The following is a 24320-nucleotide window of genomic DNA, read 5'->3' as shown; positions in this document are numbered from 1 at the left end:
AATCATGGCTGCTTTGTTTCAAAAACCGTGCAATGCCTATACACCGGTTCTGCCTGATATTGCATCTTGGCCCCGTTCACTTCAATATGCACTCATTGACAAAAAAATAATGCACCAAGGAGGAGTTGTTGGAACGGAATGGAACTGTGTGTGAATGTAATAATGATATACGTAAGCGATTACAATTTTACAGCGAAAGGATAAACTTATTGGGGAAAAATGTACAATTCAGTGGAGACTCTTAGTACCCTGTTGGACTCTAGCCTGGATACATGATGAGATACGGTCAGGCATGGAGACATACAGGCTACGTATATTATCCTGCAGCATATTTGCCCTCATGTTGCAACTGGGTATCTAGATCCTGCGCACTTGTAAATTGTCGAAGCTTGCATCGGGGCTGGTCCCATAAATACTTGATCGGTGATGAGTCTGCCAACTGAGCAGGCCATGGAAAGAATAGTAACCCAGCCAAGGCATCCTGGGGAAACCCTTCCTGTGTGAACAAGCATTATAATATTCAAAAATGCCTGTTGGAAACCCTGCTTAGGAGAGGCAACACATGGCCTCAAGACTTCCTGCACATATCGCTGAGCTGTTAGTGTTCCTCGATCAGTACTAGAAGCAACCAACTTTGGTATGTGATGGCTCCCTACTGGCAGTTGGCGCAGTGCTTTGCTCCACAGTAAAGGCAGGATTGAAGCACTCGCTACAAGATCTACATACGTAAACCCGACCGTTGTCCGCTCCTAAACAGTACCTCGATTCGTCACTAAAGACAATATGGTTCCAGTTCGTAGCCGTCCATATTTCTCGTTCACAACACCTCTGCAAGTGAAGGTGATGGTGTTGGGCTATTAAAGACAGGACATGTAATGGGTGCTGTTACACCAAATTTCCTTCTGTTAATGGAGCTCCTGGAAATGGTCTGGGCAGAAACTGGGTTCTGCAATAAAGGTGCCACCTGTGTTTGAATGGTGGACAAAAAACTGTTGGATCTGTTTGTCCTTCTCAGCGAATCAAATGTTCCTCTTTACTGGTGGTTTGTCCAGAGCCATCTCTAGTCTGTTCGGTCTGTGCGTGCCCTCACGTAGCCACTGCTCCCAATACTTCCTAACACCTTGGTCAAAATGGCCTAGAAGGCGGGCAATTCATCAAAATGACCATCTTCCTTCTCTCATTCCAGTAATGAAAGTTTGTTAACTAGGCAAAATGTCTTTGAGTGCATCGTAGAGGCATATGTAGTAGCCAACAATCTCAACAAGGGATATAGTACAAAAAAATGGACTCTAAGAGCCTTTTTATAGGGCAATGGGGAAGCCCTTTTATAACTTCTGGTGGAAAGACCCAGAGTCTAATCAGACCACAACTGTAATTCTTGCCATATCTGCATGCAGACTTTTGCATCATCTGACATCTCTATCTGGGTGCAGTATTTTTTCTTTTTTTTGTGAATGAGTGTAGCTCATCGGCGATGCAACCCATGGATAGATGGTGCTCTGTTTTGGAAGAAGGCTTCCATGGTTTTCTAATCCTGGGTAACCTCTTCAAGTACAACCAGCTCATGTCTCGGATGTGGTGCCAGACGTGTCTATGGGGAGACTTTTAGAGTATAGCTTCTATCGATGGTAAAATGAGGGTGGGGAAGTAGTCTAAAGTTTTGTGACCTCTACCATTTTGACCGATAAACGGAAGTATCTATTGGTTTCTTTTATATTTCTGAACATTGCACATTTTATCTTCTATTCTAGTGGTAAGTGATTAGCTGATCATTCTGATCCTTCTATGCAAGTTTGATCACTTATGTCTCTTATGAGATCTTACCATTTCTTGGTGATCTTTATGGTATACATGATCTAATATCTGTACATTGTGATCCCATCTGCTACAAATAAGCCCTTTTGCAGAATAGCTGAAAAATATGTATTTCTATTGTAAATGTCACTGTGTTTAAGCACCTCATGTCATGAAATCTAGAGTTACTATTTTATTATATTCTTACACAATTTTCCTACCACTGCACCTCAGAATTTCTCCAAAATATTGGTCTAAGCATTAAGATCCAGAATATCAAGCGACGTTCCCAGTTTTTTTCTCTGTCAGGTACAGTAATTGGAATAAATTCAAATACTACAAAGTGTCTGCACATTATCTTGGTGTGGGACATAAATCATATTTTATTGGGTTGTTGGTGGAGCGCTCATTTATGGGGTTAGTGAAAATTTCTGAAATCGGCAGTATTTGAATCGCATACTGTATGGCACAGACCGTGCGGTATGTTGCTACATTTATCTTGATCACTGGTTGTCTCCATTGATTTGTCAACAATTTGCTAATAATCTGGCATAATTTTGATTACAACAATAATCCTTGTGTTACTTGACCTGATAAGATTTTATTTTGATTTTTTTTCCCCTTTTACTATCCAATAAGACTGGAAGGTATGTACAGTAACTTTAGAACAACTGAATCATTACACATAGACAAGTCCAATTAAAGGGGGTGTCCATCCGATTTACTAGACCTAGAATGGTGTAAAGTAATAAAATGGTCACGTGTCCTTGTTGAGGGGGATGAGGAAATAGAAACTAGTTGGGAGACCCAGATAATATTAGAACAGCAGCAGTGGGGATCAGTAAGGTAAAAATGGCTGACTTTTATTATTTTACACCATTCTGAGCCTTAAAAAAATTGAATTGGCAGGGCAACCCCTTTTACGTTGTCCACAGTCCCATAGACATTATATATTTGCTGGTTATTCCCATTAACAATTCAGAGTCTATGGAGTATTCTAAACCTGCTGAAGCTGGAGGAACAATAGACCAGATAGTTTGGATATTGTTGGGTTTCCTTTAGGAGTAGCCTCTCATCTGCAAGAAACTAATGTACCTTAATGGGAGTCTGTCAGCCCTAAAGTGCTGTCCATACTGCAGTCATCATGTTATAGAGCAGGAGGATCTAAGCAGGTTGATATACAGTTTTATGGGGAACGTTTCAGTATAACTTGTATTTAATAATTTAAATCTCTGCTGATTAGGAGCTGAACAGTCCACTGGGCGGTCCTGTCACTGATTGACAGCTATTTCTGTATGTAATGTAATAAGTGACGGTTGCATCCCACAACCAACAGCACACGCCTTGCTGCACAATCAATCAAAAATAGGTCAGCACGCAAAGCTTCCATAAAAAAACTTTTCTAGATTTTATTCATTACAGTTAAAAAGATGTTACAGTACAAAAGAGATGAGTATCCAATGTGCAGCAGACAGGCGGAAGGCCTACAACATATCAAGTTCATAGAATTAAGTATATACTCAAAAAAATGCATGCATGCAAAATCATATATCAAACATTTAATAGTATAAAATGACACATCAAGCATACAAAACCTTGAATCTATGCATATGAGCAGCGGTACATAATGTATAAAGCCCACCTTACCACCTGCCACCACCCATAAAACTAGTGTGTAACATTGTCTAAGAGCTATAACACTAACCTCCTCCTTCCCACTTCTCCTTAGGAGGAGGAAGCAGCAGCATGGTGGTTCAGTGGTTAGCACTAGGGTACAGGTGGTAAAGTGGGCTTTATACACCTATAGCTCTACCGTCTATAGTCAGTTATGGAGGAACACTTATTTTGTACCCATTTCCACCACACTAAACGCTTCAAATAGGAATTTTGAGTATATGGACAGTAGAGAGTGGTAATACTTCCCTGCTCCTCCTTTTCTCCATTCTGGACAAAACAATAGAGCAGGCATCAGATATGTTCTCTATTATCAGATAGAGCACTTGGTATAAAGGTGTACCCTGGCCTGAGAGAGGTTATTCAACACTTTCCCGCCAGATCCTGGACCACCAATTGGGTATTAGTGGTCTAACCAATCCCCTTCACACCAGTACTATTCCTTGCCTGATAATCTCCACAAAGTTTTATAAGAAGGGTGAAAAATATAAGACAGGATGATTCAAAAAGAATAGTGTCAAAGCAAAGCTTCAAGAAGGAGGTCATTCAGCACTCAAAAAATATATATGTAAACATTATCTTTTATTTAATCTAACCCATCCCCTTCACACCAGTACTATTCCTTGCCTGATAATCTCCACAAAGTTTTATAAGAAGGGTGAAAAATATAAGACAGGATGATTCAAAAAGAATAGTGTCAAAGCAAAGCTTCAAGAAGGAGGTCATTCAGCACTCAAAAAATATATATGTAAACATTATCTTTTATTTAATCTAAAAACACAATTGGTCATAGCAGAAGATGATAAAGGAATACCCTTATTTCTGCACAAACACATCCCGGAACTGATTCCACTACAGTAGAGATGCGTTGCTTTAGGTCAACTAGTGTCGCCAACAGTGCCCACATTGTACATCTCCAAGGTGCGTTAAAAACTTGGAGTTCTATCTTTTCATGTCATTCTGACGGTTGTATGACAATTCATGTATGATAAAATCAGCTTTACTTTGGACCTTTCTCTTTGAATCACCCTTGATTATACAGTACATGTATGTACACATACAATTACTTGTGGGCTTCTCAAGAATAATGCCCTTCTTAAAAAGAGCCAAATTATGCAAAAATTAAAACCCTATTCTACTGTGCGGAGATATCTATTTCGTCTTAATTCCCTTGTTACAAACATTTAAGGCCGATTTACACGGAGCGATTGCTCAAAAATCGCTAAAAAGCAATCGTTTGAGCGACCATAGTTGCATCTCAATGCACGGCCATCGTGCACTTTTCATGCTCTGCTAGCATGAAATTCAGGCCAACCTAAAAATCGTTGTGCAGTCTTATCAGGAGGACTCCACAGGTTGTGCTGATAGCATTGTTTCCCGTATGAGAACAAAGGAACTGAAAGCAGATAAGAGCTCTCGGGCTATTAACTACATTCAGCTAAAGGCTCCATTTGCACACTAAATAGCTATTAAGTAGCTGAGTAGCTATTTAGTAGTTTATGCAAAATGATCGCTCAAAGCTGTCACTCAAACTGTCGTTTGAGTGATCTTTGATCGATCATTGCTCCGTGTATATGAGCCTTTAGATTAGTGGACACCAAAAGACCCCAAGCCAGTAGGTTCTTTGGAGTTTGGAAGTGAGATGATCTGGTCTTGTACTTGACCAGTGGTAGTTGACAGATCCTGGTGAAAATAACCACCAAGTTCATACAGTAGAACCAAAAGCAATGCCTATGGCTCTTTAGCCAGTCCTCTGTGAAAAGGTGGGTGAGGATAGCAACAACTCAAAATACACATTGCATATAGTCATACAGTTCAGATTTTCTTTCATCTTTTTAGTTACTGTTCCTAAAAAGGATTGGAAAGCAGCATGGTCGTATTTCCTCCAGGGTCGTTGGGTTTTGTGAGTCATGAGGTGACCTCGAAGATGGGTTGGTGGTTTAGATCAGAGGTCCCCAACTCCAGTCCTCAGGGACCACCAACAGGTCATGTTTTCAGGATATCCTATAGTAAGAACACCAGTGGCAATGGCTGAGGCGCTGACAATAATTACATCACCTGTACAATGCTGAGGAAATTCTGAAAACATGACCTGTTGGCGGTCCCTGAGGATTGGAGTTGGGGAACCCTGATTTAGATTGTGTGCATTCATGCTCCTACTACTTTCCACTTGCCTTATGATGACCCCAACTATATGTTAGATATTAGATCTGTGTTGGTATTGGCCCAACTGTTCTTCTTTCGGCATTATTGTGTCCCAGTATTCTCAGATTCATTCATGGTGGCTTCAGAATAAATGAAGGACATTTTAATGTGCAAACTAATGTATAGTAATAGTTTGATCATTCCACTTCCATATCCCAGCCCATGGGTAATATAACAATACCTAGGTTTCAATCACAAGCAAATAATCCTCATCAGTTGTAAATTGTTTTTTTTTTAATCACCTGAACTTACTTGAGTCTTCTTATGTAAGAGGTAAAAGAATAAAGTTGTTGTGTTCGCTTCTGTTTGACAGGAGAGCCGGAAGTCAGTGGGAACCCAGCAGTAAGTAATTTTACTTGGTGTGTTTGTGTTGTCGGAGTGCTCAAACTATATTTTGCACTATTGAAGAAGCAGCAAAATATTTCCCAGTCTGCTAAGCTAAGGCAATAAACTTTAACGTCAGACACAAGTGCTTATCGGCTTTATTGGGTTGCATTTGACTGATCTGTCAGCAATGACTCCTTCTAGCTTAGCGCTTGTTTTAATCAGCTTACTGTACTTCAATGTAAGTGTTTAAAGGGATTCTAACCTCCAACCTCTTTGTGCTGTAGTGCCCATAACTGCAGAGTACACATTTTAGGCCTTGGTTTTATGTTATACAGCTAAACCCCGCCCACTTTTTGAAGTGTCAAAGTTTACAAAACAGCCAAAAAGTTTAAAATTTAATATGCAAATGTGGCGTACTCCATAACGTGCAACTTTTTTAAGCCAGAAAACTAGCATTAAGTGTTTTACAAACGCACCTAAGGAATCTTGATGAAGAATACCATTATGTATGTTAGGCCTGAATCAAATGGAAAGTTATTGCCAAGAACACTGACCAGCATTGGCTTTCTAATTACAAATTGTACTGGCTTCTTACTATGAGCAACACATCCAAATTGTGCGACTATCAAGATAGTTGGCTAAAAGGCCCAGAAGTTAAAGAAACTTGCATACATAGACATGTGAAGACTCTAATAATCATAACCAGAGGCATAATGTGAAGCTTCTGGGCCCCAATGCAAAATCTGTAATGGGGCCCCCAACTAAAATGCTTTAGTCATAGCACTGGGCTCTCTATATGGAGAAGAGGGACCTTATGGTCCTCCTAAGTCCCTTGGGCCCGGGTGCAACCGCATCCTCTGCATCCCCTATACTTACGCCCCTGATCATAACCTTTCCATGATGTTTGCATAAATTGTTGAGTAACTTTGTACATGCATTGTATTATATAGGGACAGGGCTCAACTTACAGCCTGTACTTAACACAGAGCATCGTTCTCCGTTCTAAAAGCTTCAGAGCTAAAATCTCCCACATTCCTTCTTGTGCCAATGTTCAAATCCTCATGCATGCTCGATATACATTCTGGGATGTGCAGTCTTTACACCAGGCATCGTAGAAAATAGTCATTTGTGGGAAAAACTTGCTGTTAAAATGATATTCTGCGCAGTTTTACTCCTTGTAGTATTAATGAACTGTATCAGGGATACATCATCAATAGTTGATCAGTGGGGTCTGCCGCTCAGGACCCCTGGTAATCAACAGATTTCAGCCTGCACACACTGTAGTGGGCTTCATTGGGGTGTGAGCTGGAGGTGCAATAGAAGGTATGGCTCCCACTGATTTCAAAAGAGCGAAGCCTTCTATTTCACTTCCGGCTCTGACTCTCTGATTTCACTGCAGTGGGATAGATGTTGACCACTCCAATCCCAAGGTCAGAGCTGGAAGTGTAATAGAAGGCTTTGGTCCCACTGAAATCAATGGCCGGTATACCTTCTATTGCATTTCTCGTTTTGACCTCAATGCGGATGGAGCTGTCAACATTTGGCCCATTGTAGCTAATGGGCTGAAATTGGCTGATCACCGGGGATTCCAAGCGGTAGATCCCAGCCAATCAACTTTTGATGACTTATCCTGAGGATAGGCCATCAATACTACAAGGGGTTAAATGCCTAGAATACCCCTTTAGGAATATCTCTGTCAAGCTTTGACTTTTTCCTATGATGACCAGAATCGTGAATGCAGCTCTGGGCTATAATATAGGCGATCAGTACAAGATAAATGGTGATGAGAAAATGTTTGAAAAGTTTTGGTTCACCCGGTTCGCTGAACATTTGCAAAAAGTTCATTTCAGTCTGAATTAGTTCGTATCGAACCAGAAGCTCATCAGAACGCCTAAAACCATTATATAAGAGCCATATAAGCCCTGTATAACACTCTGCATAACACTCTAAATGTAATGCATTCTGAAAGTCACTCTACTGCTCTGGAAGATTATTTCTAAATATTAGTCAACGAAAATAGGTCAATTTTTCAAATATATCATCGAGGTGATACTTTAATTGGCGAACCAGAAAAATTCTACAATCCCAATTCCACAAAATATGGGATGCGTAAAATGTAAATATATAGAAAAAAAGAATGCAATGATTTGGAAATCACATATTACCATATTTTATTCACAACAGAACATACAACACATCAGGTGAAAGGGAGACATTTGTCCATCTCCTTTAAATTAAAAAAAAACTGATTTAGAAAGTGATGGGAGCGACATATTTCAGAGTTGCATCAGGGCCGTGTCTACCATTGTGCAGCATCCTCTCTTGTAAGCGTCTGGGAAGGGAGGAGACCAATTGCTGGAGTTTTGGCAATGGAATGTAGGCCCATTCTTGTCTGATACAGGATTCTACAACCATCCTGGGTCTTCTTTGCTGGATTTTTAATTTCCTAATGCTCAAAATGTTTTCTGTTGGTGAAAGGACTTGACTGCGGGAGGCCATTCAGCACTCGGACGCTTCTTTTTTTTGCGAAGCCATGCTTTTGTGATGGATGCAGTCTGTGGTTTAGCATTGTCTTGCTGAAATATGCAAGGCCTTCCCTGGAAGTGACGTTGTCTGGATGGGAGCATATGTTCTAAAACCTCCATATACTACTCCCCATGCATAGGCACTAATGCAGCCCCATGCCATCAGAGATACTCCCTCTCCTCTTTAGTCCACAGGCCTCTGTGGTTTCCAAAAAGAATAAGACATTTTTGTAATTCCTCTGACCACAGAGCAGTTTTCCATTTTGCCTCAGTCTATTTTAAATGAGGTTTGGCCCAGAGAAGAAGCTGGCGTTTCTGGATTGTGTTGGCTTCTTCTTTGCATGATACAGCTTTAGTTTGCATTTGTGGATTGCACCGTGACCTGTGTTCACAGACAATAAGTTCTGGAAGTATTCCTGATCCCATGCAGTGATTTGCATTACAGAATCATGTCTGTTTATAATTCAGTGACGCCTGAGGGCCTGTAGATCTTGAGCATCCAATATGGACCGTCAGCCTTGTTCCTTGTACACATAAATTTCTCTGGATTCCCTGAATCTTTTGATATTATGTACTGTAGACGGTGGGATATTCAGAGTCTTCACAATTTTACGTTGTGGAACATTTTTCTGAGATTGTGGAACAATTTTTCAATGCGGTTTTTCATACATTGATGAACTTCTGACCATCTTTGTTTCTGAGAGACTCTGCCTCTCTAACATGCCCTTTTTCTACACAGTCACGTGACTTAGTAGAAAATTGATCCTCCATCTATTTTTCATTAGTACCACTTACCTTTCCTGCCTTTTGTTACTGCTGTCCCAATTTTTGAGTTGTGTTGCTGCCATTAATTTCTAAATGAGTTAATTTTTTTAAAATGAATTGGAAAAATGTCTCCCGTTCACCTTCTGATACGTTCTATTGTGAATAAAATATGGTTATATGAGATTTCCAAGTCACTGCATTCTTAATTTCTTGACAGTTACTTACATTTTAGGCAGTGCCTCAACTTTTTGGGAATTGGGCCTATATTTGCAAGCTTTTGGAGCACAGAGGCTCCACGCCAATCTTCCAAATATCATTTTGCACATGATACCACTCTACTTTGTTTTAGGAACAGCTGAAACTGCAGAAAAAAAATAGTTGATCTATGTGTTTTGATAGGTGTTTCAGCCCCTTAATTCCCCAAGTCGATTTTGTGCTTGGGACCCAGAAGAGGAGCGGAGGCGTCAAGAACGGTGGCAGCAGGAGCAAGAAAGGTTACTTCAGGTATTGGAGGCGGCTTTTTATTTAGAATTCATTAAAGGGATATGCTAGCCTAATGGGTTTATTATATATCCAAGGAATAGATGATAAAGGTTAGATCACCTAACAGGCCTCAACATTCAGACCCCGCCAATTTAACAATTATCACTTTTAGAGGTGATAATGCTTTAGCCTGATTACCATTTAGAAATTTTTATTATGGAAATAAGACACTTTATACGATTTGGGTACAAGTAGGAATGTAGTGCAGGTAATGTATCAGTATGTCTAGGTTCGAAGATGGAAGTTTGAAGAGCTTATTAAACATTTCATGACCAAGGATCAGCGTCAAGCTGCTATGTCCAGGTCGTCTTCTGCAGTTCAACGATCTCTACTTTCAAAAAATCCCAGCTTTTTTATTTTTCCAGTGACATAACTACACAGGGACTTATTTTTTGCAAGACGAGTTTTATTTCTCAGCAGTACCAGTTTAAGTAGCATGTGATATATTAGAAAACTCTTAAATTTCCAAGTGAGGTAAAAAATGTTATTTTCCCTTTTTTTGGAAGGGTGTTTTTACGGTGGTCATTGTACAGTAAAAAAATGACATGTGAACTGTATTTAGTAGGTCAATATGCTTACAACAATACTACTACATTTATATAGTTTTATGTTGTGCTATTCAAAAAAGATACTTTTAAAAAATATTTCGTCACTTTTTAATTTTTTACATCGATGCAGCTGCGTGAGGGCTTGTTTTTTTTTTGGGATGAGCTGTAGTTTTTTTCAACAGTACCATTTTGGGGTACATATGACTTTTTGATTGCTTTTTATTCAGTTTTTTTTATTGAAGATCGGGGGACCAAAAAATTGCAATTCTAGCACTGCAATTTCTTTTTGTTCTGATGGTGCTCACCATGAGGAATAAATAATGTAATATTTTCATAAACTGGTATTGCTGAGTCCATAAAAGTCCAAATTTTTTTCTTATATGATTACTGGGAAAAGGGGAATTTTTAGTATTTTAAAATGTACTCAAACTCTTATTAATTTTATTTTAACTTTTCATCTCTATAAGGGATTTGAACTTTTAATCGTTTGATTACAATTTACTGCAGTACTTCAGTATATTGCAGTATATTTTTTATCTTTTGCCATGCATTCTTGTAAGCTCTTCCACAGTCAGGGCTTAAGAAGTAAACATCCATGGCAGACCTGGGTTCTTCACAAGAACCCAGGCTTTCTTGATGAACAAACAGACGTAATCTTGGTGCGCGTGAGCCGTTTGGGTGACAGAGGGATCCTCCTCCCTTTGTTAACGTTTTAGATGTCTGTCAATTCTGAGGCATTTAAAAGATCTGACAGAGTGAACTGGAGTTATCTCCGATCCCTGTTGGTGCAGTTGAATACTCGCCTTGTATAGAGTGGGCTGATGTATGTGTCTGGCAGATGTCGGCATGGGGTTAAAGAATCCAAAGTCCTCAAAGATGCAAAACATAGAAATGCTGGGGATTGATTATCAATATGTCCATTCATTTTATTTATTTATATAGTGTCAACATATTCCATAGCACGATACAGAGATTGTCGATATGCACACCTATCCACAATGGGGCTCCTAATCTATAGTCCAAATTGCCCTTATCTGTATGTTTTTGTGTATGGGAGGAGATAGGAGTGCCTGGAGGAGACTCTTGAAAACACAAAGAAAAAATACAAACCCCATGTGATAAGTGATTCTGCAGTATAGCTGGCAACAACATTGGTGCCGAGTTCCCCACACATTGCTAAAATGAAGGGGCAGAAGTAATCAGCTGAACTGTACTAATTCTTGGTCTGTAGGTTCATGGAAAGCCTGAGTCCATAAGCCACTTGCTTAGCTCTCCGAAGAGCCCTGACCAAAGCCGATGAGAAACAAGGGAGCACAGAACTCAGCTGACCATTTCTGTCCCATTGTTTTAATGATTGGTGGGGATACCACCTCCAATCAAAGTTTCTGACAGATCACTATGTCGTGAAAAGTTATATAAAATGATGAGTACACCATAACATCTGACATTGGAACTCCGGATTGCAAGGCCAGGCAGCACCAATGCTGCCTTGTATAAGTAGGTAATTGATAATGGAGAAACAATAGAGTTGTTTACCACATGCAAAGAATGTTTCTCTGTTCTAGCTTCAGTTCACATACTTCCATCATTATAGGTAGTTTCTCTGCCTCACAGAGATGTATAATGTAACATTTCTCGATCTTCATGGAGGTATATGGCCAAGGGTGGATAGAAGCAATCTGACTTTTTGTTTCAAGACAGGTTTAGACATGAAGGGAACTCATTTCACTCCAATAAGCATGAAGGACCCATTAAAGGGGTTATCCACCCTTTAAAAAATGATGCCCTGTTCTCAGGATAGACCAGCAATATCTGATTGGTGGGCATTTGCTGATCCCCGTCCATCACTGTGATTGAGGGGGTGGCAGAGCTCATGTAATTGCTACAACCTCTGTAATGTTTACCTCTGAGCAATTTTTAGTGGGCGTTCTGAGACCTACAGGTTTGTCCCATGCACTTCTTTTCTGGGAAAAGCCTGTAGTACTCAGAATGACCGCTATAAATAATATGGTATTCGGACAGGATTGGGCTCAGGTGTAAACATTGAAGAGACTGTAGCGCTCGCACGAGTGCCCCGGCCCTTTCAGTCACCTGATTGGCAGGGTTCCCAGGGAGTAGTAAAGATACCTTCACAAGGGACAACTGTTGGGCTCATTACTGCCCAACAGCCTTCCCCAATAACTATCGCGCCTGTGCTCTTATACAGCAGTGATAGTCACTCTGGGGATGGTGGCCCATCCGCTTCCATTCACAGTAAACATAAATAATGGGGCGATAATCGTCTCATCTAAAAGTACTTTTAAAAGGCGTGGCCAGGCATAGAAAAACATGGCTGCTTTCTTTCGAACACAGCGCCACCTTTGTAAATAGTTGTCTGTGGTATTGCAGATCATATCCATTGAAGTGAATGGGAGGTGAGCTGCAATACCAGATGCAACCCCCAGACAAGGGTAGTGCTGTGTTTGGAAGAAAGCAGCCATGTTTTTTTAACCTTGGACAACCACTTTTAAGATCCATATTCCTCCTTTAAAAAAAAAATCATAGGATTGAACAACCCCTTTAACTTGATCTATAAAATGTATATCTAATAGCCCGACAATATACCTTACACGCTGTATATTTGTCTCTGTTTTCAACAGGAAAGATACCAAAAAGAACAAGACAAATTAAAGGAGGAATGGGAGAAGGCTCAGAAGGAGGTGGAAGAGGAGGAACGGAAATACTACGAGGAGGTTTTTATAGGTTTTATTGTAATATGTGTCTGTAAAGTAGGGTTTGCATTAGGGGCATGTTTGATTTCAGTGCATAAAAAAACAGGCTGATTTTAATGCATGTGTCTGTCCATTCGTATGCGTTGTGTGTCTGTTTTTATGTCTGTGTGGGCCAGGTGTCCTTTTTGAGCTCCTGAAGGATTCCCAGTCTTTTTTCTAGAATTGCTTAGCAATGATCAAAAAAAAAACTGAACGCACATGAATGTCCTCCATGTGTACTCCGTTTTATTTGCACACCCATTGACTTAAATAGGTGACCATTGTCTGAGATGCTCGACTAGAATAGGACATGCTGCATTTTTTTTTTGCAGTCCATGGTAGAATAACAAAATAAGTGATAAAACAAGTGAAAGCTACCAAAAATGGAACACCATCTACAGTAGTGAAGGACAGTTAAAAGTTCCAAAGCCTCATCAGTAATCAGGGATCGGTGGCTGGGTCTCCTCTGGCATTTGTTCCAGTGTAGAAGCTAGCGGGTGGTGTGTCTACTATTGAGGGACAGTAGGAGGGAGTATAGTTGCTCCTTGTGGAGAGCACTCAGTAGGTGTCAGGAGACATATAAAGCCATGCATGCTCCTCTGGGAAGTTTGATTTGCAAATGGAGGATGGAACAATACCTCTACAACGCCACCTATTAAAGTGAAAGCCAAGAAACTATACCTCTTCTGACCCACATCATAAGCCTCTAACCCAGCTAGCAACCTACTGGACATTGCTGGGGAGCAAAACCGTATATTTGTACATGGTCATCTTTTCCTTCTCATATTAAGGCCTGTGCAAAAGTCAGTTAGATCAAAGGGTTATCAAGTGGATGTTCCTCATTGTTAAAAAACCCTTACTACCGGTATATAGAGTACAAGACTTAGCTGCAGTAATAGAAAAAGCCTGAGAATCGGTACCATACATAGTGCCACTTTTAAAGAGAATAAGCCTAATATGTCTGTAGTAGCAAATTTAATGAACTGTAAATTTACATATTTTTTTCATAAGTCAGCTGTTCTTTTTCATTTGTTAGTCTGTTTGGTAAGTGGTGGCAATAACCAATAATGTATGTGCCTCTAGGAAAGGAAGATCATAGAAGACACGGTGTTGCCGTTGACCATATCACCAGTCAGCAGTGTCAATCAGGGTTTATCTGAAACAAATGGAAGTTCAATCTCCAATCACAGTGATCCAGAAGTGGGAGTGCGGGGAGAGGTATGTTCTTTCTCCAGGTACTGTATGCAGCCATATAGACATGGCGAACCTTGATCACCATTAAGATAGATCTATAGCTATAATACAACACCTATTGAAATCTGCAAGCCATTACTTTACCATGTTACCTACTTTAAGGGATTCTCCACTTTGGACTATTGCTACTTGTTCGAAGGGTCCCTAGATAAGAACATCAAACAGTCCCTGCTGGGACCCTCAGAATCAGTTCTAACCTGTAGAGATGCTGCACTGAGCCAGAAGTGTTCACTTTTCCTGCAGTATGACCACATGTGAAGTGAAGAATTACACAGTATCCCATTTTATCAATGAGTTGTCCGTGTAATCTAGGACAGTGATGTGCTGTTCCTATATCTTCCACTGATGTTTTAGCAGTTCAATCAAGCTGAACATTTTGCTAGGGACGCTGGACTTTGACTTTTTCTAAGTTTTTAGCTGCTGCAGCGATTACGTGTCACTGGTTGCTGTGGGTCCAGTTCTGTGATGTTACAATATGTCCCAAATTTCTTGTCTTATTAAGCACTTGTATCAAATATTTTCACATAATTGTTATAAATTTACTAGCCTCTAATAGAGGGTCCAGCAGATGTAACGCCCCTTATATTTTTAGCTTCTCAAATCTCCCTCGTAATTTTAAAGGAGATGTCCCGCGCCGAAACGGGTTTTTTTTTTTTTAACCCCCCCCCCCCGTTCGGCGCGAGACAACCCCGATGCAGGGGTTAAAAAAACCACCCGCACAGCGCTTACCTGAATCCCGGCGGTCCGGCGTCTTCATACTCACCTGCTGAAGATGGCCGCCGGGATCCTCCGTCTTCGTGGACCGCAGCTCTTCTGTGCGGTCCACTGCCGATTCCAGCCTCCTGATTGGCTGGAATCGGCACGTGACGGGGCGGAGCTACACGGAGCCGGCATTCTACACGAGCGGCCCCATAGAAGACAGGAGAAGACCCGGACTGCGCAAGCGCGGCTAATTTGGCCATCGGAGGCCAAAAATTAGTCGGCACCATGGAGACGAGGACGCTAGCAACGGAGCAGGTAAGTAAAAAACTTTTTATAACTTCTGTATGGCTCATAATTAATGCACAATGTACATTACAAAGTGCATTATTATGGCCATACAGAAGTGTATAGACCCACTTGCTGCCTCGGGACATCTCCTTTAAGTATAATTTTGAGTGCCGATCTCATCTACTATGGCGGCAATTATCAGGCTTCCTGTTTCCATTGCAACCCATCAGCCCCCCACATAGACGGAGCCCCTATTAACCATTTATAAGCTGCAGTCACCATTGACCGTGGCATCTAAGAGATTCAACAGCCAGGATCAGGGTTCTCTCTGATCCTGGCCATTAATGTGGGGTGCCAACTGTATAATATAGTTAGCAGCTGCAAGTAATGGCGCAGACTTATACTGTACTACTAACTTCTGCCGGACCCTGTACTTTCCAAAAGTATTAGTTTTAAGTTTTAGGTCTGTTATCATATATTTTCTTTATACTCCATTCAGAACTTTGCAGCCCTCAGTTGTACATTTGGCATGAAAGATAGTGATTAGAATAGTTATAGCAAAGCAAATCTTCCCAATATCTCCTTATTAGGGGGCATTTACCTTACTAGGTGTGTAGGAAATGTTGTACAATGCATGAACAACTAATTCAGAATTTTCTGTTTCTTCACAGACCCGGATACAAGACAGAAATCATCTAATGGATAATTCACACTCAGCCGAAAACACACTACAAACCCAGTTATTGACCAGAGAAGGAGATGTTCATAGAATAGATGAGGATCAAACAAAATGGAACAGGTTTGTCTTCAAGAAAGGCCTATGGCTAGAAGGAGGGGAAACCTTGATCACTATGTAGAGATCAGGTTTGGCTATCTATAGCTAATCTGTGGGGTACCAATTCCCAGCCCACCTGCCAAATAGCCTTCATTGTTGACCCTGGCACAGCGCTGCATATTTGGTTGTGCCTGGTACTGTACACTCACTAGAACTCAGTCTCATTCAAGTAAATGGGACTGAACAATTTTACAGTTTTGGGAAAACCTATTGAACCCTTTTAACGATGAAGGGTCATTGATGCCCCAGTGTCTGCAGTTCTGATATTCCCACTTTCAAAAAATCTTAAGTTTTTAATTTTTCTGGTGGCCCATCCACATGAGGGCTTGTTTTTTTGTGGAACGAGTTGTATTTTTAGTGTTATTATTTAACATACAGTACCATATAATGTATAAGATGAATGTTTTTATTATTTCCAAGCGGATGGGTGGGTGGGGGAAGGTGGCAGCTATTTTTACAACATTCATAGTCCTGTAAAAATGACACATTGTCTTTATTTTGTGGATCAGTACAATTACAGCTAGTATATATATATATATTTTGTATAGTAATTAGAGATGAGCGCGCATACTCGCTAAGGCAAACTACTCGAGCGAGTAGTGCCTTATTCGAGTACCTGCCCGCTCGTCTCTAAAGATTTGGCTGCTGGCGCAGGTGAGAGGTGAGTTGCGGCGGTGAGCAGGGGGGAGAGAGGGAGAGAGAGATCTCCCCTCCATTCCTCTCCGCACTCCCCCCCCCCCGGCAGCCGAATCTTTATAGATGAGCGGGCAGGTACCTCGAATAAGGCACTACTCGCTCGACTAGTTTGCCTTAGCGAGTATGCGCGCTCCTCTCTAATAGTAATATTTCAATAAAATACCTTTTTTGTTTAAAAAACATCTGTTGCCATCTTTAGATCCTCATCTTTTTATTTTTCAGTCCACGGGGCTGTTGTAAGAAGTGATGAGCGATTAGTGGAATAATCGGTTGGTGCCGGTATCGGGATGATTTTATGAAAATCATCATGAATCGGGGCAGCCGATTCCAACTGCTAAAGTCAATGGGAGTAAAAATCAGGTTCCCTAATTTGCCCTGCAAAAGGTCCGCAATGCAGCCAAAGCCCCCCGCAAATTGTATTGGAATACAGCCACACATCTGGGAAACATTTGGCTCTTGCGAAAAATTGGTCAGAATAGTGTAGAGTGGTGCAGGAGTCACTTTTAGCATACGGGTGTCACTGAAAACAAAAGAAAGCCCACATAGGGTCTCCTAGACCAAAATTGCACCAAGGAAAAAAACAGATGTGCTGCTTGTTTTAAAAGCAATGCAATACATTTTACAAAGACAAATTCTGCCAAGTTAACACAGCACTTAAGCACAGGCCTCCTACTCCACCTCCTCCGCCAAAGAAAAGCAGTAAAGTTACCAAATATTTCACCAAGGAAGATAGCAGATGTGCTGCTTGTTTTATAAGCAATGTCATAAAGTTTGCAAAGGACAAATTCTGCAAGGTGAATAGAACAGCCAAGCACGGCCCTTCTCCAAGGAACAGCTGTAGAGTTCGAGCTGTCTCTTGTGCTTTAGAAAATTTTTGTTTTGGCAGGAGTAGTAAACGTGGAGGAAGGAGAGTAGCGGCACCAGCAAACAGCACCTTGAGGGCACAGTGCGGTCTTTGATATAAATCTATGCTCAATCATATGTGAGCAAAAATTTGCCAGCGTGCTAACTAATCAGTGGAATCTGCCATGGGGTGCAGACGTCAGGTGAATGCTAGACGTGGTTCATTTTTATAAATATCAGGTCATCCACATTGTCTGTGGACAGTCGGATGAGTCTGTTAGTTATCACACCCAACTGTACTGAACACCCTTTCTGATAGTATACTGGCAATGGGGCAGGCAAGCACCTTTAAAGCATGTTGTGCAAGCTCTGGCCACTTGTCCAGCTTAGATACCCAGAAACCGAGGAGACCAAAGCCATGTCTAATTATATCCAAGCAAAACCTGACATACTTTTGGACAATCATGGATAATAAGTGCTGCCTGTGACACTGAGGACTACTACTCTGTGTTTTTGTTGTAGGCTGCTATAGGCTGAAGAAACGATGACATGCTGCTGTTAAACTTCCCCTGCCACTGATAGTGCTCCAATGGCTTCCTGCTCATTCGCTATGCGCTCCAGTAATGCGATCCATTGCAGATGCCCCCCCCCCCAGGCCATGGGGCAATGCTCTTGTCAAGCTGCTTAGCAGTCTGTTCTGATACTGCTGCATTTTGAAGTCCCTCTCCACTGCTGGAATGGGATTTGTCATTTTGGCCTTGTAGCAGGGATCAAGGAGGGTGGTCACAACAATCTGATGTTTTGATGTGAGCTATGCAACGGTCCTTCTGCATTCATGCATCAAAGTGTCTAAGGCTGATGGCCCACATTCCTCAGGGTCAGTCCTAAGAGTATCCCCTGGCTGGTCCCGCCATCCACGTAGAATAGCTGGGGTTAGCGATAGGAGTGTTATGTATCCCTCTTCCCTGCCTCTCTACCCATATTACACCCCCCCCCCCCTATCTTTTTCTCCTCCTCTTTTATACTTCTCCCATCGGTGGAGGACCGTGTTAGAGAAGGTGGAGCTGGTGGTACTTGAGGCAAACTGAGTCATGCACTCTACGACCTATTCTGTGTGCTGCAGATGTAACGCAGGGGCAGAAACAGTTCTAAGGATTGGCAAGAGGCTTGCCTCACCTCCTGCAAAGAGTCAAACTGTTCAGTTGGAGCCACTTGAAGTATCAACTTGGCCTGCTCTCCACCACTTCCACCACTACTGACACATCCTCTACCCCTTGCTTCCTTCATGTTTCCTTTTTATTTATTTTTCTTTTAGTATTTTTGTTTACTGCTTTGTGTAGTTTTATGTAACTAATCAGCTAGCTTTGTAGTTTGCAGAAATATGTTGCCAGCTGTGTAAGGCCTGCAAATAATTTGTAGTGGCCATACTGGTAACATTGAACGACATTTAAAGCTGCTGACACGCACTGTGTGTATCTGCTGTTTCCCTGTTTGGGTATCTTTTTAATATATACAAAACACCACTGCCAACTAAATATGCAGTATCATTGGGAGGCACAATGTGTGAGAACAGAAGGCCACAGACTATAGCATGTATCTTTTGTGAGCTGTCCCTGTTTGGTGCTCCATAATTGAATTCCCCAATCCCCACTGCTAGCTGCAGCCATGCATGTGCAATTCACCGTAATGTTTAATAGTGCTGTTTAATACTAACCCATTTTATAGGTATGTAGTGCCCCACATAGTATATTCACTGTGTTTTTTATTTTCTTGCAACTTATAGCTTTATGTATTTTTTTGAAATAGTTAATTCTGCTCTGAACTTTTTGTCTATCGCTTTCAGCAGTGGTAAAACAGAAGAGAACACGTCTGCATCAGAAAAGGAAATGGACCAAATGCCCGGACAGCAGCACAATGCTTCTACCAAACTCCACCTTCCGTTAGGTAAGCTGTGTCCTCCCATAGAGTACTGCTGTATAACCTCAGGCTGGATGTATCTGTGCTTATTAGATGAGCTTCCTATTTGCTTACACATTACATGATGAATGAATATCCTTTCAGAGTCACCGCTGGTTTATGGTGTTACTAGGAGGCAGAATACATCGTCTGTACTCTGGGGGTGAAACACAAGATTTCTAGTACTTAAGGAAACATAAAATCATGATTAAGATCACAGGATGTAACTAGTAATATCAGCATTTCTCGGATTGCACACTTTGTATTTCTTGAAACATAAACAGTAATTCCCAAAATGTAACAGGTTTCATGTAATTAGTAAAGTAGAAATTACAGATACATAAAAAACAGCAATTTTGGCTTCTTCAAAAAAAAAATTTTTATGCCATGCGGTATAAATAACATGCCACCTTTTACTCTTTGGATCGATACAATTATAGAAATACCAAATATATTTATTAATTATTCACAATAAAAGCCCTTTTAAGAAGAATTTTATTTGCATCGCCGTAATATTTTTATAGTACGAGGCATTACAAACCTAGCAATCTCTAGTATGTTTCTTTTTTTCTATGATAAAGGAGACTTGTAAGAGAAAGGTATGTTTTTGTTAAATAAACGTTATTTAACTTGAATTTTTTTTTACGCACATTTTCTGTCGTTCTAGAGGATTTGAAGATGCTGTTGTTTGATGGCTTGGTTCCTTTGACCAATTGACAATCTTACCCTGCCAGAGGAAGGTTCTGACAGGCTGGAATGCTTGGAAGATTTGAAGGCCTCATTGAGACCTCCAGCTGCCATGGGGAATACATCAGCACCTTGAAATCGCATTGCAGGATGCCAGTGGATGCTGTGATTGCTATTTATCGCGGCATGTAAGGGGTTAATCGGTCAGGAATGGAGGTTTCTCCATACCTGGCTGTTAGTGCTGTCACCCAAGATCAGAGACCCATCTCTTCCCTGCAGACCTTAGAATGGGCCACCATAAAAACAGGGCGGTCTAGCTTAAAGCTCCTTAGTGACCACCGTCATAAAAACCTGTATGGCTGGTCACTGAGGGATTAAAGGGTTTTCAAGGCATTTACTATTGATGACCTATCTTCAGGATAGGTCATCAATACCGGATCTGCAGGGGTCCTCATGCCGAACATCTGCATCGGTGGTCAGAGACAGAGGTGTAATAGATGGCTTCACTCCCATTAAAATCACATTGCATTCCATTACACTTCAGTCTCTAGTTTTAGGCTTGTTGACTGTGTTGAGCGAATAGTCACTTATGAGATGCTCTGGACTAGATACAGGTATAACACTCGCTGCTAGCAGTATTGTTTGTACTGTACTTATGCATTTTGCGTTGGTTTTTATAGATCATTTACATTATTTTCATGACTCTGTTTATACTTGGCAGGACTGAACACATCGCCCCTTTTATCGGAGAATGTCAATAACTGTGTGGGGAACAATGGTTTCCAGCAGAGGACTCCCTACTTGGATTCAAAAGGGTGAGACTTTTAGGTCATGGGCTGTAGATTTGCATAGCATGGTTTGATAACATGAAAGAACGTCTCTCTTGTCTACGGGCTGTGCCCGGTATTGTCTTTCAGTCTTAGTTACCTATCGCCTCTTTAATACGACAGCACATAACTTCTTAGCCATGATCCTTGTTTTAGAACTGTTGGGGTTGCCAGTATATATGGAAAAAATAAAGTAATTGGATAAAAATTGTGCAGCACAAACTTTAACCATACTTTTAGGCCTCATGTCCACGGGGAAAATCAGGCCCGCTACGGATTCTTCATGGAGAATCCGTAGCTAGTCCCTCCTGCCCCGCGAACATGAGCGCTGAAAATAGAATATACTCCCCTGCTGCGGGCCGTGCGTGTCTTCCCTTCTTCCTGGCCGGATCTTCTTTCTTCGGCCCGGCGGATGTGCTCGGCACGCCGGCTGCGTGCCGGGCACATCCGCCGGGCCGAAGCAAGAAGATCCGGCCCGGAAGAAGGGAAGACAGGCACGGCCCGCAGCAGGTGAGTATATTCTGATTTTAGGTCTTCCGCGGATCGGATGGCTTCCATAGGTTTCAATAGAAGTCTGCGGGAGCCGTCCTCGCGGGAGACACGCACCAAATGGAGCATGGTCCGGATTTTTTCCTGCACGCGGATCCGCGTCTGCAGGGAAAAATGACATCCGCAGGTATTTAACTACCTGCGGGTGTCTAATGCATCCCTATGGGGCGCGCGGATCCACGTGCAGGAAAAACGCTGCAGATTTTAAATCAGAATTTATAAGTGGACATGAGGCCAAAGCTTTTGCTCCATTTTTTGTTCTGATTCTTAGCCGCTTCCTGATATGTACCATACATGTATGGCGTAAATCGGCTGTCTGTATGGAACAGGCTCAGAAGCGTAGCGAGTGTGGTCCGTCTTTGACAGCTGATAACCTCCCTCAACAGTCATGGCTGGAGATAACACCAAACGTGACCGTTAACCCTTTGAATGCCGCTGTCTGATCAGCCTTTTGAGTGCCTTGAACAAGATGAGCCTGTCAGACTGCAGTATAATGCAATACTATAGTATTGCATAACACTGTATAAGCGATCAGACTATCGCAAGTTCAAGTGCCCTATGGAGAACTAAAAACAAATGTAAAAATAAGTTTAAAAGTTTTATTAATTGACAAAAAAAAGCCATGTAAGTCTTAAAAAAGCCTTTCCCCAATTAACACATCAAAAGTAAAAATTTAAAAAAATTATAAAAAACGAAAACATTTTGTCGCCACATCTGTAAAAGTCATTCTGGCAAAATAACACATTATTAATCCTGCATGGTGAACACCGTCCAAAAAAACAATGCACAATGCCAGAATTATACTTTTTTGGTTACCCAGACTCCAAGAAAAAATGGAATACATAGCGATCAAAAGGTTGTATGCGTCTCAAAATGGTATCATTAAAAACTACAGGCCACTTTGCAAAAAAGCCAGAACCCCCTGGCTGGAAAAATAAAAACGTTAAGGAGGTCAAAAGATGGTGACAGAAAGCAATTGCTTTTGAAAGGTATTTCACTTTAAGTAGAACTACATAAAAGAATTCTATAAATTTGGCATCATCCTAATCGTATTGACCCTAGAATAAAGAAAAGATATAATTCGCACTGCACCATGTATGTTGTAAAAACATCCCCTCCAAAGTGGCATAAATGTTGTTTTTTTCTTTCCATTTCTCCCCACTTAGAATTTTTTTTATCATTTTCCAATATATTATGTGGTACATTAATTGGAACCATTGAAAAATACAACTTGTCCCACAACAACAACAAAAAAAACTTCCGGTAGCTGTCATTGGAAAAGTAAAAAAGTTATGATGTTTTGAAAGTGAGGAAGTAAAAAATGAAACTGCAAAAACAAAATAGGGTTACAGCGTAAAGGGGTTAAAACGTGTTGAACAATAGAGTATCTGGATAGGGTTTCTTCTACTTAACCTGAACAACCCCTTTAAATTGCTTGCTGTGTTCTCCCTTCTCTCCCATACCAGAGCACACTTATTACTGAGATATCACTAATTAACAGACAATACCCACTGCAGCTATATTCCCTGAAATCTGTGTCCAGGAAGCACATTTTATTAGGCCATGCAGGGGCGTAACTATAGAGGGTGCAGGGGATGCGGTTGCACCCGGCCCAGGAGCCTTAGGGGGCCCATAAGGCCTCTCTTCTCCATATAGGGAACCCAGTAAGTTTTGCATCGGGGCCCAGAAGCTTCAAGTTACACCTCTGAGGCCATGTCAGCAGATGTAATGCCATACCACACTATTTCCTCAGTTGTGCACCGTTTATAACACCACTAGCAATAATGATGTCCAGTATTATTGCCAGATATGATGTAAAACCAACAATTTGGTTATGGCACTGGTGGTGGCTAGTGCCTGTGATCAATCCATGTTGGAAAATGTAGGGTTCCTTGCCATGTGTAGGAGTAGATTAGCTTGAATAGGCCACTATGTAGCAGTAAAGTGTATTGCGAAGTAAATTATTAGCTTTGTTATCCAGTTATGAGTCCCATGACTTACACTAATCTCTTTAATAATACTCTGTCTTGGAAAGCAGATCTGATTCCCAGGACAAGCCCAGGGATATTGGCTATTCGTCACCATCTCCAACATCGCAGAGCCAGTCACTGAACAGGTACCAAAGACCAATCCTTAAAGATTTTTTTTATCTCAAGTTGACACTAATGACCATGCCAAGTATTGCCCACCCTCAGTAAATTCGTGTGGCCCCCTTGGGTGGTCGGGGTTTTGACCACCTTCAGCACTGGACCATTGCCTTACCCGCAGCTTTAGTAACATATTGGATTTTTATATCTAAATCACTTGTTTTCAGGTCTGTGAGTGGGAAGAAATTGTGCTCTACATGTGGATTTCCTCTTGGTAAGGGGGCGGCCATGATAATTGAAACACTCAGCCTGTATTTTCACATCCAGTGTTTCAAGGTTGGTGGTTTTCTTCGATTTCTAAAGTGATAGTCATTTAAACCTGGTCCATGTAATACAACATGTCCTGTTTAAAAGGGTTGCGCCAAGATTGGATTTTATCACCTATCCTAAAGCTCTGATCAGTGG

The 24320-nt window shown here is 41.2% G+C and overlaps 1 protein-coding gene across 5 annotated transcripts in view; it reads left to right on the top strand.

Moving 5' to 3' along the window:
- The window catches only part of LIMCH1 (LIM and calponin homology domains 1), a 268490-nt gene that overhangs the window by 236081 nt on the left and 8089 nt on the right, over nt 1–24320 (top strand). For 4 of the 5 annotated variants that reach the window (XM_066573144.1, XM_066573143.1, XM_066573146.1 and 1 more), the window contains 9 exons: nt 5987–6015; nt 9690–9794; nt 13021–13113; nt 14215–14349; nt 16047–16174; nt 19593–19693; nt 21114–21207; nt 23807–23884; nt 24083–24191. In XM_066573144.1, the coding sequence (XP_066429241.1) occupies nt 5987–6015; nt 9690–9794; nt 13021–13113; nt 14215–14349; nt 16047–16174; nt 19593–19693; nt 21114–21207; nt 23807–23884; nt 24083–24191 (872 nt within the window). The remainder of the gene's footprint in view (nt 1–5986; nt 6016–9689; nt 9795–13020; nt 13114–14214; nt 14350–16046; nt 16175–19592; nt 19694–21113; nt 21208–23806; nt 23885–24082; nt 24192–24320) is intronic. The other variant, XM_066573145.1, reaches the window with a different exon arrangement.

This window comes from Eleutherodactylus coqui, chromosome 7 (genome assembly GCF_035609145.1).
Source record: "Eleutherodactylus coqui strain aEleCoq1 chromosome 7, aEleCoq1.hap1, whole genome shotgun sequence".
Lineage (NCBI taxonomy): Eukaryota > Metazoa > Chordata > Amphibia > Anura > Eleutherodactylidae > Eleutherodactylus > Eleutherodactylus coqui.
This window is presented reverse-complemented; position numbering and strand designations above follow the sequence as displayed.